The sequence below is a fragment of the Schistocerca gregaria genome, chromosome 1 (genome assembly GCF_023897955.1).
Source record: "Schistocerca gregaria isolate iqSchGreg1 chromosome 1, iqSchGreg1.2, whole genome shotgun sequence".
NCBI classification, from domain to species: Eukaryota; Metazoa; Arthropoda; class Insecta; order Orthoptera; family Acrididae; genus Schistocerca; species Schistocerca gregaria.
In genome coordinates, this window is record NC_064920.1 from 644,759,195 (window position 1) to 644,772,918 (window position 13,724).

Sequence of the window (13,724 nt, forward strand, 5' to 3'; positions counted from 1 at the left end):
AGAATTCTATGTATTAAAGGTCACTTCTTATTTTGTAACAAATTAAACTACAAATTTTTAAAGTTCTGAATAAAAAAATCAAAAATAAAAAGAAAACAAAGAAATTCTACTAAAATATCAAATCTGTTAAAAGATCAAAATCAGTTTTCCTATGGCGCATTCTTCTTCTGGTAAACTGTTAGAAAATTTCTTCTGTTTTCAGTGAAATTTATGAAGGTAGCTGGCTGCGGGAAGTCCATGCCCTCTTTATCATCAGGCTATTTCCATAAGACATGATGTAGATGAAATGGGATTAGGTCTGTGGTGTGAAATCCACAATTCATGTTTTCAGTAGAGTTTGCCAATATGTTAGTCAGTGTTTTCTTCTGAAGGAAATGAAAACCATCCTTGGAAATGGTCCTGATTGATCTGATTGTATTTTATTTTATTTCGTATTCCATAGGTCCAACTGTGTTGGGTTCACAAGGACGTGGAACGAGTCAGTTTTTTATGAATGCAATATGATAATCTTGTAGAATACACAGGCACTTGAGTACATAATTATATAAAAATTTAAACAGTAAATTCTTTGAGCAGCAATACAGAAAAAAAGCCTATACATATTTTCTTAGAATCATTAAAGCGCCACAGAATAACAGATACAGAGCACAAATGGATACGGAGCTCAAGTTAAATAACATTCTTAGTGGAATTATGTAAATTTGTATTATATAACATTAAAATTTTATAATTTATTTATTTAAAACTTCATCCAGACTGTAAAAAGCTTTTTCCAGCAGAAATATTTTTAGTGCTTTCTTAAACTTATTCTTGTTATGAATCTCTGTCTTTATTTCAGGAGGAAGAACATTGAAGAGTTTTGTCCCAGTATAGTGGACACCCTTTTGCGCCCAGCTCAAATTTCTATGCTTGCTGTGTATGTCATTCTTCCTCTGTGTGTTATGCTCATGATAAATACTGTTTGGTTGAAATGAGTCAGGGTTTTCTCTGCCTCGTGATGACTGGGTGTTGTGTGTCTTTCATCATCATCATCATTTACTTGCAAGTCTCCGGAGTGTCGTCAACTAAAAAGGACTTGCAATACGGCGACCGAACTTCCCCGCATGGGGTCTGCCGGCCAACAATGCCATACGATCATTTCATTTCATATGTATACTTTTACAGACTAAACACATGAGAAAAAAATGTATTGGCATGTAGTTGTGTATATTTTAAGTTTTCGAAAGCTATTTCTACATGAGTCTCTTGGGTGCAATCACTTTTAACTCTTAAAGCTCGCTTCTGAGTAATGGACGCTTTCCTAGTTAATTGCTGGTTGCCCCAAAAAATTATGCCATATTCAATGAGTGGGTGAAGATACCCATAGTAAGCCACTTTTGCAGTGTTAGGTTCAACACATGTAGTGACAACCCTTAAAGCATACATAGCAGAGCTAAGCCTCTTACGAAGATCTATAGTATGCGAAGACCAGTACATTTTCTTATCACCGTGCACTCCAATTTTGTTGTTTCCATTCTTTCTGTCGGCTGCTTACCACATGTCACATTTATCTCTCTCTCTCTTTTTCTATTTTTGTACAGAACTGAATAAATCTGGTCTTACTGGAATTTAATGAGAGACCATTCACCTTGAACCAATTAACCACATCTGAGGGCATGTGATTAATGGATTCCTCAAGATTACTATCTGTTCTACTACTCATAAAAATTATGGTATCATCAGCCAATAATGTAAATTTACACGGCAGGCTTGTACATGATGGTAGATCATTTATAAAAATCAAGAATAATAGTGGCCCAAGAATTGAGTCCTGAGGCACTCCACATGTAATGGAACCCCATTCAGAATGTGAGGAAACATCACATACTCCATCTGAGCCATGCAAGAAAACTTTTTGTTTTCTGTCTTGGAGATATGACTGTAGCCAACTGCCTGCAACACTACTTGTTCCCACTAATTTTGCTTTTTGCAAGAGAATGTGGTGACCAACACAGTCAAACACTTTAAACAAATGTTAGCATTGAGAAATTAAGGGTTTCTAGGACTTCATTTGCAAGTGCACAGATTGCGTCTTCTGTTGAACGGCCCTTTTGAAAGCCAAATTGGCTCTTGCTGAGAACTTCATTCTTCATGAGGTGATTAGTAATTCTTACATCTTTTAGGTTTTCTAGAATTTTAGAGAAAGCTGTCAGCAAGGAGAGAGATCAATAGTTAATTCAGTTTTATCGCCCTTTTTGTACAGGGGCTTCACAATGGCATACTTAAGTCTACTGGGAACAACAGCTTTCTGAAGGGAAGCATTGAAAATATGACAGACAGTGTCCCTTATCCACACACAAGAATATTTCAGTTAATTACTAGAAATATTATTGACCCCTGCAGAATTATTACTTTTTAGAGACATGAGGATTGTTTTGAATTTCATCTACATTGAAAGTATTAAGGTGCATTTCTGGAATTGTTTTTGAATATACAGCTTGACAATGAGTTACAGTTTCAACAACATTGGGCTTGCAACCAATCTGTGAGTTACTGACAAGACGTGTTTATTAAAAATACTTGTTCCATTCAGTTAAAATGACTCACCACACTGCTTTCATTGGTCTGAAGAAGTTACATCCAGCGGCTGTAGGGGGTGGGTGCAGTTAGGGGGAAGGAGAATGAATGAAATATTGTTCCGCTTACTCTCTTTGGTAATGCGTAAAGACACGTGACTGAATAAGGTGTCCCCAGTCACGATTGTTGGCCAGTTTTGCTTCTGCAAATAGGGGAAAGCAGTTGTAAAGAACCAGTCTTCATGTATCTGTAGATCAAACCATCCACCCTTATTCCTATTAAAATGGATTCCTTGTGGGCTGCTTTTTTGCCACATGTCCCACAAATACTGAGATCTATAAAGGACATCAGGGGGAAGCAGTTTACCATTGGTTCTTGCTGCCATAACTAGCGAAGCACTAGATTCTGATGAATCCATCACTTGTTCAGCATGTTTACTGCTCATTTTGTGAATATCTGCTGCTTGCCTCCATCATCTGTCGTGTTAGTTTCATCATAGTTGATTATATTGCTAGGCAGGAGATTTTCCAGCATTGGCTTTACATTGCAGAAATACATTTTAACTGTTGCTTTGTTCACTCCCGCACAAACTCTTGTAATATTTTCACGTAGGTGAATGTGCCTTGAGGAAAAAATGTGTCCATTCTTCTCCTGATAAATTGTTAGAAAATTTCTTCTCTTTTTGGCCTGATTTATCAAGGTAGCCTTTCACTAAATATACCAAATATCTAATATCCAGTTTAGTAAATGCTTCAACATTTCTTTTCCTTCATTTAGTAGTGGTTGCCCCCCCCCCCCCCCCCCCTCCCATTTTATGTGCATTTCCTGCACTTTATTTTGTAGGGTTGATCTAGATGTACCATACAGATCTCGTGTTTTTCTGTATGATAATTTGCCATGAAGAACAGCTTTATCTAAAAGTTCTGGGTCATAATTATGCCAGACTTTAGCAGCTTTCTTGCTTTTATACATTCTTGGCATTATCCGAAATCACTCCACGCAGTACTCCGTTTTGTAAAAACCATAATTATTTTGTAACTGTACACAAAAAAATTGACAAACTCATACAGCTATTTTTCTCAGTGCCATAAGGTACTGACCTCATTGGTACATTGACAACTGCAGTTATAATACTTCTCTGCCACTCACAATAATACAAAGTTCTCACTTGATGATAGTGCCTGAACTTTCACAATGAGACTGTTCATTAGATATTTGCCTAGGTAAACATTGGATCCAAAATAAAAGTTACAGAATGCAAGAAATAAAATTTTGTGCTTAAATTAGTTGGCAGCCGTAGAAGAAAATTAGCAGCAGTTCATTGCTATGCACCAGGGACGAGAAAATAAACAACACTGTCCGAAATCTCCTGTGTCCAAAATCGCTCCATTTGACAGTGCTCGTATTTTCATGCAATTAGTAACTAAAAACAAAAGATGTTATTTTTATTAGAAAATTATTATTTAATATTTGTTATATAACATTTGAATTTAACAATAAAAGTAAAAAGAATCCAAATTTGCATTTAGCAAGACTTGAATCTGTGATCTTGGGAATTTATACTTCATCAAATTACCTTCCATTGGTAAAGTACTCAGAAATCTTCATACATTTTTTTTTTGTTTTAGCTGCCTCATAATACTTGAGGAAACTGGTGCCCAAGTACTAACCTTTAAGTCCAATAGGTGTGATTGGCTAAAATCAAAGCGGGCCGATCCATAAGATCTTGTTGAATTAATAATCTGATGTTTCTGTCAACCACCACATTCAGACAAGTTAGTCACACAAAGATAGCCTAAACTCAATAGCATGAAAATACCCCAAGTGTAAGGTAGCAGTAGGTGATGACTTGAACCTGCTCAGTATCAACTGGAAAAAATACACATTCATCATTGGCAGTAAAGAGAAACATTCTGGTAAAATGAAAACATTTAGTTCAGATCTGGTGAATGCAGAACCATGGTGTTCAAAGTTGAAAGATGCTATAAACAAAGGTGTTTAGAAATAAATTCCAAGTAAAGTAATAAGCGATGGCAAAGACCCAACTTGGTTTACTGTATAGTCCAGAGAATGTTTCAAAACAGAGACTACTAAAATCTTGCTACAAAAAAGACTTAATAGTAAATCTTGCATCTGTAAGAAGGTCCAAGCATAAAACTTATAATAATTTTCACTGTCATAATCTCATGAGAGATGTATCAGAAAAACTGAACAATTCCTAATAAAGTTAATGAAAGCATCCAAACCTTCCATTTAACCTATCATGGATCCATCTGTTGTTGAAACTGATGACAACAGACAGGAAGAAAATATATTACATTACTCACTTAAAAATGTATTCATGCCTGAGACTATTAAATTACCAATGTTTGACCATCACATGCACTCACAAATGAGATACATCAATATTAGTTCCCCAGGTACTGAAAAACAATTAAGATGGCTTAAAGCGAACAGGGTACCGCCCTGAAGGAATTCCATTTATATTGAGTATCATGTGGAAACAGCTCCTTTCCTAGCTCATTGTTGTCAAAAATGTCTGTGCAGTAAATAATCCTCCATGACTGTTAAGAGTGCAGGTCACACATGTTCACAAAAATGTGAAAAGACTGGATGCACAAAATTACAGACCATTGTTGCTGACTTTGAACTAGAGCTCAGACATTATGGTATTCCTGGAGGAAAACTAGCTTATCTCAAAGTCTTCATCATGGATTCAGGAGAAGCAATTTGCCTGAAAAACAGCTTGCTTTAATCATACTGCTTGTTCATCAATACCTTAACATCAATTTGCAAACAGTAGATGTAGGTGAACAGGTGGATTCTGTCTTCCTAGATTTGCAAAAGGTGTTCATTTTTATCTCTTTCAATGTTTGAATGGATAAGGAAAGAAAATGTCCCAGCCATGCACTGTAAAGTGCCTTTCAGTGTATATTGCTGCAAGCTCTACTGCATACCGTGTGGTGTAGTGGTTAGCATCACTGTCTGGTGGTCTAGGGGTCACCAGTTCAGACCTTGGACACCAGCAATTATTTGTTATTTCCTACTTGTCATTTCAGGAATGTTCATGAAGTACCTTATGTTTGTATATCTGGAATATTCAGTGATTGGACCGGGATGTTGGATGCTGTGATGTTGTGCTGAATTGCATCGGGCTCATGCAATGCTGGAGTTTTAGGGCAGCTTGTGCCTTGGACTGGTGCCATGTTGGTAGACCCATGCTGGCTGTTGTGCTGACTTGAGCACAGGATGCTGATGTCATTACTCATGGCTATGGATTGCTGATCTTCTCATGATGTAGCAAGTGTAAGACCAACACTAGAACAATCACACACACAAAATTTTACTATACTGTAACCAGAGAATCAAGTGTGAATAACATGATTGCCATCAATCCTATTGATAGAGTATTCTAAGCTAGTTGGAGTGGAATACTTATGTCATCGAAGAGGCTCTCTGCTCTATGATAGCATTCATAATGATCAAATCAGCTCTGCTCCTCTCGAGTTGTCAGTGTTTTTTGGTTCCACTACATTAGCTTAACAAATTTTCTGCAGTGTCTTTACTGCTTAGTTGCTAGGTATAGTTGCATCCTACCTAGTGTCTCTTACGTAATGTTGCAAAAGTAATGAATGCAGTTCGATCTTATACTCTTCTAACCATTTTCTGCTGAACTAGCTCGCAGTTGCACATAAGTGTTTTGATTTGCTGACTCCCTGATTGAGTAACGTGTTGGAACATTTACACTTTCTGGCTGGTAGCTGTTGACACTTGCACATGATTGACTAATGCTGGCTGTTCGGGTTTAGAAAAATTTACTCTCCCTTTTTGTTAATAATTTTTTGCGTAACATTTCCGTCCACTTTGTACCTGTATATATGGGTGTGGAATTAGAAGATGTACATATTATTTTCGAAATGTACATGGTAATTCCCATGGTTGCACTACTAGCAAGTGCAGCTTTAGTGCAGTAAGAGTCGGTAAACAGAAAACATTGAAGTTACTTGTAATAAAAAAATTATCAATGGGTATCTACACCTAGATTAGGAGATAAACTTGTAAAATACAAAGCATTCTATTTGTGGACATATGAAAAAGACCAAGTATACACACATAGTTTGTTCAAACCTCATTATGTGATAGTAATAGTTGCTATTATCATTCTATTGCTTAACATTTTGTTTGTTGTATATTTATTAGCTTGAATTAATCTGTGAAGGTTATTTTACTCACTAAATATACAAATTGCGAAATTATGTTTTTGTCAAGACAGTTTGTGTCACTTATTTTAATTAATTTTGTAATGTTCTCCATTTTTGTTGTTGATGTTTTAGGAACATTATGAAGCTTACCTGAAGCGGGTATATCCAACATGGAAGAATAAGAGTTCAGGTTTTGCATCTACTAGAAATAATCACACAGGACATAGCCCAGTTTGTTTTGATCAGCACAATGAATCGTCATATGCTGAAAGCTTTACAACTCCATTCACAACCAATCGTAGAAATTCTGTTTCCTTCTCAGATAATCTATCATCATCTCCAAGATTAATGGATATTTCGTACTCACCAAGAAACTTTGGCGATACTATGAGCCCTAATGGTTTTCCTAGATATCAGCAACGCACTCTAGATAGAGAGGTCACTGGAGGTAAATCAAAGTTTCCAACAAATGTGTATGACAATGCTGCAATAAAAAAAGGATTGGAATATGATCATGGACCTAACAGTTATATCAGAGGAATGAAAACAGAGTTTAACAACACAGGCACATTACATGACAGCCCAAATATCATAAATGGATACTTGGGATTTACAGGGCAGTCAGCTGTTTCAAACTCAGACATTTACTTCAGTTCTGACACTCAGAAGTTCCCTTCCACATTTGAGAACAGAATGCAAAATTTGAATGATAGCAAAACAGAAATTCATGATCCACGAGACAGACTTCAGTTCTTACATGAAAATAACATTATGGGCAATATGGAAAGATCTCCAAGCGTAGTGAATTCTGTGAAGGGGGATTTAAGTCCTGTGTACAAAAAAGAAAGTAAGGATCTGGCTGCTGGTATGGCAGCAGACATAGATTGGGAGCAGAATACCAGTCGTGATCTTCTCAATATGTCTCTTACAGATGATGGAAAGGTTTCAAATGGTCCACGGAAAGCAGAACAACTAATGAAACATCAGCAAAATTTGCATGTACTTAAAATGCAGATGGAGGATGTAAAAACCCCAGTGACAGAAGATAGTTATGCTGAGAACCATGATCACAGCAAAGGTTTTCTTGAGGAGCATATTCAAACACATGTTAAAGGAGATTTGTCTTCAGATTATAACAAACAGGAAGAAATTGGAACTGTTTCTCCACATAAGACTTATGTCCAAGAAAGCCACGACGAAAAAGATGAAATGGATGGTATAAACTCTGTAGATAATTCTACTGATGATATTTCTATTGAAATTGGTAGAAAAATCGAAAGAGCTCTATCTTCTGAAAGAGAAACAGTAAAACCATCAGGTTCTCCAGAAAGACAGAGAAATCTTGACATAATAATGGAAGAATCCAACAATACTGAAGAGACTCATTCACAAACTAAGTCAATGCCAGAAAAAGCTAATGACTTTTCTGTGAATGACACTGAATTGTTAAGTGGTGCCATACTGACAGAAGATGACGAGCTGCAGTATAGTTTGAGTAATGACACTGGACTTAAAGAGACCAATGAGCAGCAGATAATTTTAGAAGAGAAAGCTGTGCACAGGACTGCTTTGCCTGTACAAGGTGAACAAATAACGTCTGACTTCAAGTCCCAAAGTAGAGACCTTTCAAGGGGAGACAACCACACAAATTTTGAAGGAAATGGCAGTGAAGCAAACCAGGGAATTTATGAGAGTAATATTCAAAATGTAAATGATAATTTGATGTATCTTCAGCAGCCACAGAATGTTTATGAAACTGTTCCAGCTTATACCGAGGACATCAGGCAAACTGCGTATGGTGATTATAATAATGGGATAGTAAATGCTCAGGATGGTGAACAATATTTGCAAGAGGCTCCTAATCCAGAAGTTCTTGCTGAAAAATATGATGTGCCAGCTGCAAACTTGGACAGTGGCCTTCAACCAATACATACTGAAGGTGGTGACATGAATGTATCTGGAGTTATATTTGACAATACCCAGGATCAAAATTATATTTATGATACTGTACAGAATGTAGAAGACAATTATAATCCTGGTGGAGGATTAAGTGAAAATTTTTATGTGGAGACCTATGAGTCATCAGATCCTAATTTTGGACAGCAGTTGCAGCCAAACAATGTTGTTCCTGATCAGAACTGGGAACCATATAATGAGATGGCATTTCAAGGTGACAGGGGTCAAGATGAAGTTCAGTCTACTTATCAGAACTTTGAAATACAACAAGATGTGGACACCCAGAACTTGCAGCCTGGAGAATTTATATATAGTCAGGAAGTCCCTGGCAATGACCCTCAGTTCTACACAAACAATTTAGAGCAACAGGGAGCATATAATCAACAACCAGGCGAGGACCAGTACTTCTATGGTGATGGTGTGCAGGCTGGCAGTGTTCAAGAAGATGTAAGTGGCAACCAGCTTGATTACATAACCAATGATGCTGCATTAGAACAACAAACGTACCAACAACCTGATGAAGGGGATGGAGGTTGTAGTCCACAGCCTGATGATGAGCCTAACTGTGTAATGGACAAGGCTGATGATGGGGTTGCAATTTCTTCCAGTCAAGTATTTGACAAAAACCAACTTCCTGATATTCGAGTACAGCAAAAGTCAGAACAGTACACTGAAAACTTGCATGCAGTGGCAATTGAATCATGTGAGGGATCTAGAAATAATTCTGAAATGCAGAGAGAAATGTTAGAAAAACAAAATGCTTGCAATAGCGAATCTGTTCCCAATACTGTGCAAGACTCAACAAATTTATCTGACAATCTGGAGACAGAAAACACAAGAGTCAAGGGAGAATTTTGTCAAGATCCTAATGGTATGGAAACAGTACTGGCACCTAGTGAAACTACTGACAATAAGAGTGATGGTGAGACAGGCATTGAACAGTCTCCCAGTACAACAGAGATTGCAGCAAAAAAGGCAAGTAACGATGTGCAGGGTGATGGGAGAAGCATTGACTTACTTAACACTATATCAGAAGAAGTGAAAGATGAAATAGCTCATACAAATGGCAGCAATTCATTTAAAGATGATCCAAGAAATGATCAGCACAAAGATATCATAAGTGGACATCAAGAGGTTGTGGAAAGCAATATTATTACTAAATCAGATGAGAAAGTGTCAAACAGTGGAAACAAGAGAGAGGAGATGAACACTTATTCAAACAAAGAGCCATCTGATTTAGAATCCGCAAAGTCAGTAATATCAGGGGAAGAGGAATTTACCGAGTCATTTGATGGAGGGAAATATCATGAACCAACTGTGGGTTATGAACGTGGTATCCCTGGCTACAATAATGCTGCTGACAGTAGCACAACTGAAGACTCATCAGAACGCTGGACAACAATGCCGAAGAAGACAAGGCAACAGATGACTCTCAAGGTATTGCTAATGACACTGACTATGAATGAGTTGTAATAATGTATAGATATTATAAAGCCATTATTAATGCAATTTTAAACACAGTTTGCTATATTTTTTATACATAAAAAAGATTTAAAATAAAATGTGGCAGAAAGTAGTAACATATCCAGGTGTCGAGTTAAAATTCTAAATTTTTTTAATGCTTAGAAATGGATGGTGGTAAATTAATGTATTATGTATTATTTTGTTTACTCAGTCCATGAAGAAACATAAATTTAAATGTAAATGTGAAAGCAAGTGGCAGTATGTCTTGTTACAAATATCCTGGAAATGGAAAAAAGAACACATTGACACCGGTGTGTCAGACCCACCATACTTGCTCCGGACTCTGCGAGAGGGCTGTACAAGCAATGATCACACGCAAAGCACAGCGGACACACCAGGAACCGAGGTGTTGGCCGTCGAATGGCGCTAGCTGCGCAGCATTTGTGCACCGCTGCCGTCAGTGTCAGCCAGTTTGCCGTGGCATACGGGGCTCTATCGCAGTCTTTAACACTGGTAGCATTCCGCGACAGCGTGGACGTGAACCGTATGTGCAGTTGACAGACTTCGAGCGAGGGCGTATAGTGGGCATGCGGGAGGCCGGGTGGACGTACCGCCGAATTGCTCAACACGTGGGGCGTGAGGTCTCCACAGTACATCGATGTTGTCACCAGTGGTCGGCAGAAGGTGCACGTGCCCATCGACCTGGGACCGGACCGCAGCGACGCACGGATGCATGCCAAGTCTGTAGGATCCTACGCAGTGCCATAGGGGACCGCACCGCCACTTCCCAGCAAATTAGGGACACTGTTGCTCCTGGGGTATCGGCGAGGACCATTCGCAACCGTCTCCATGAAGCTGGGCTACGGTCCCGCACACCGTTAGGCCGTCTTCCGCTCACGCTCCAACATCGTGCAGCCCGCCTCCAGTGGCGTCGCGACAGGCGTGAATGGAGGGACGAATGGAGATGTGTCGTCTTCAGCAATGAGAGTCGCTTCTGCCTTGGTGCCAATGATGGTCGTATGCGTGTTTGGCGCCGTGCAGGTGAGCGCCACAATCAGGACTGCATTCGACCGAGGCACACAGGGCCAACACCCGGCATCATGGTGTGGGGAGCGATCTCCTACACTGGCCGTACACCTCTGGTGATCGTCGAGGGGACACTGAAAAGTGCACGGTACATGCAAACCGTCATCGAACCCATCGTTCTACCATTCCTAGACCGGCAAGGGAACTTGCTGTTCCAACAGGACAATGCACTTCCGCATGTATCCCGTGCCACCCAACGTGCTCTAGAAGGTGTAAGTCAACTACCCTGGCCAGCAAGATCTTCGGATCTGTCCCCCATTGAGCATGTTTGGGACTGGATGAAGCGTCGTCTCACGCGGTCTGCACGTCCAGCACGAACGCTGGTCTAACTGAGGCGCCAGGTGGAAATGGCATGGCAAGCCGTTCCACAGGACTACATCCAGCATCTCTACGATCGTCTCCTTGGGAGAATAGCAGCCTGCATTGCTGCGAAAGGTGGATATACACTGTACTAGTGCCGACATTGTGCATGCTCTGTTGCCTGTGTCTATGTGTCTGTGGTTCTGTCAGTGTGATCATGTGATGTATCTGACCCCAGGAATGTGTCAATAAAGTTTCCCCTTCCTGGGACAATGAATTCACGGTGTTCTTATTTCAATTTCCAGGAGTGTATAAGTGTGCAAGTGATTTTAAATGATGAATACTGATGGTCATTCTAGAAATGGGTTTATCATACTACTAGATTGTACTCATAGTAAACAGGCTGCTGTAATAATGAGGCATGTTAAAATTAGTGGATGAAACAGGGCCATACAAAGTGACAATTGGCCCTTGAAATGTGACCACTATGTTGGATGACTGCTATCCTGTCACATGATTGCAATGGATTATACAGCTTCATCCACAGTGTTGACTCTTTGGTGGAGTGCTGAGACAGATCTGAGTTGAATCAGACATAGCCTATAGTGCACTGAACTGATTTGCATGCTGCTGCATAGGCTTCCATTATCCAAAAATTACGAATATTTTGGACTGCAATGTGCATACTATCTCTGGCATGCTTTATGACAAAATGTACAGTTTTCAGTCTTATCTCACATAACCTGCACTACTCTCCTTAGAAAGAACAATATTACACCAAGTATAGCCTATGAAGTACCATAAAACTAAATTTAAATGTGGAAGCATATGGCTGTATGCCTAGTTGCAAATCAGCATGTAAGTGAATTGAAACAACAAAAACTGGTGCTGGAAAAGGGTTTACCAAACTATGACATTTGATAGGCATGCTGCTGTAATAATGAGGCATGTTAAAACCTTTGTCAAGAGACCTCAAATGCTCCAGACTGCAATGGACATGTGAACAGTGTCGCTGGCATGCTGAGTGACAAAAATGTACAGTTTTCAGACTAGTTCCACTTTAACCTGCAAGTTTAAGCTGCTATTTTGTAGCCAGATTCTGGAAGACTGCATTTTTCACTAACATAGCTGACAAACATTTAATATAATAGTTTAAAGCACCATTTGACACTAAATTAAATCTTAGCTCTTACCAACTGAAGGCAGCCTGAACGACAAACACTTTGTCATGTATGTTTGGGGTTGCAAAATAGTACCCCTTTCTCACATGCCATGTTTCAGTAGTACAGTGCATGGTAACATGTGCATAAGAATGTACAAAACTTCTCAAATAATGGCAGGTAGCACAGCTCCCCCTGGGTTTCACTTTCAACTGACAGTTCACTGGTAGGCAACTTGCACTTCTACTCCAAAGCCCAGTCAAGCCCATAGTTTATTTATGGGAGGACGGGTGTATCAGAACAATAGAACTCGCAAGAATGTTGGTAGGCACACAGAATCATTGCACTCGTTTTCTAGGACATTTGCAAGTTAATAGAACTTATTGCTTATAATAAAAATAGTACAAAATTATCTACTAAATATATACCATAAATGAGGTCATCAAAACATTCATGTGGAATTCATTGCTTTTTCCAAGGTTCAGAAATGAGTAGTATATTCTGATATTTTTAGAACAAGCACTATTAGGTGTTATTTTGTTTACATATTATTTGCAATGAATACTTTGTGCCTAAGTGGAGAGTTACCTCAAAAAAGTCTCCTGTAGGACACCACTAAATAAAAATACACAAAATTTGTAAACTTACCGATTTTCATGCACAAAATTACCTTTAGTGTTGCGGCACAAAATGTTTAAACTTAGTGATTTTTGTGAATCCATATTATCAATTTTCTAGTTTCAACTCTTATTGTCCATTTTGGATATTGTTGACAAGTTAAATTGTCTGCTCCTCTAGTCTCCAGCGTGCTATTGATGAATTTATGCATGGCCTCTGCATGTTCCTTGAGCGCTATTGATAAGCTAACTTAGATATCCCTGCCTTTCCCCAAGCACAAATAACGGGTATAGTTGCACCAGCATTCAGGTCCCTGCATGCTGTTGATGAGTTTTAGTGTGCAACAGATTTTTTGCCCCAAGTCTCAGTAGCTTTCAACGGT

General features: G+C 38.9%; 1 protein-coding gene across 1 annotated transcript in view; it reads left to right on the forward strand.

The window, feature by feature from the left end:
- The window catches only part of LOC126360830 (dentin sialophosphoprotein-like), an 89,964-nt gene that overhangs the window by 29,920 nt on the left and 46,320 nt on the right, over positions 1-13,724 (forward strand). Inside the window, exon 4 of the mRNA XM_050007742.1 lies at positions 6,891-10,151. Coding sequence (XP_049863699.1) covers positions 6,891-10,151 — 3,261 coding nt within the window. The remainder of the gene's footprint in view (positions 1-6,890; positions 10,152-13,724) is intronic.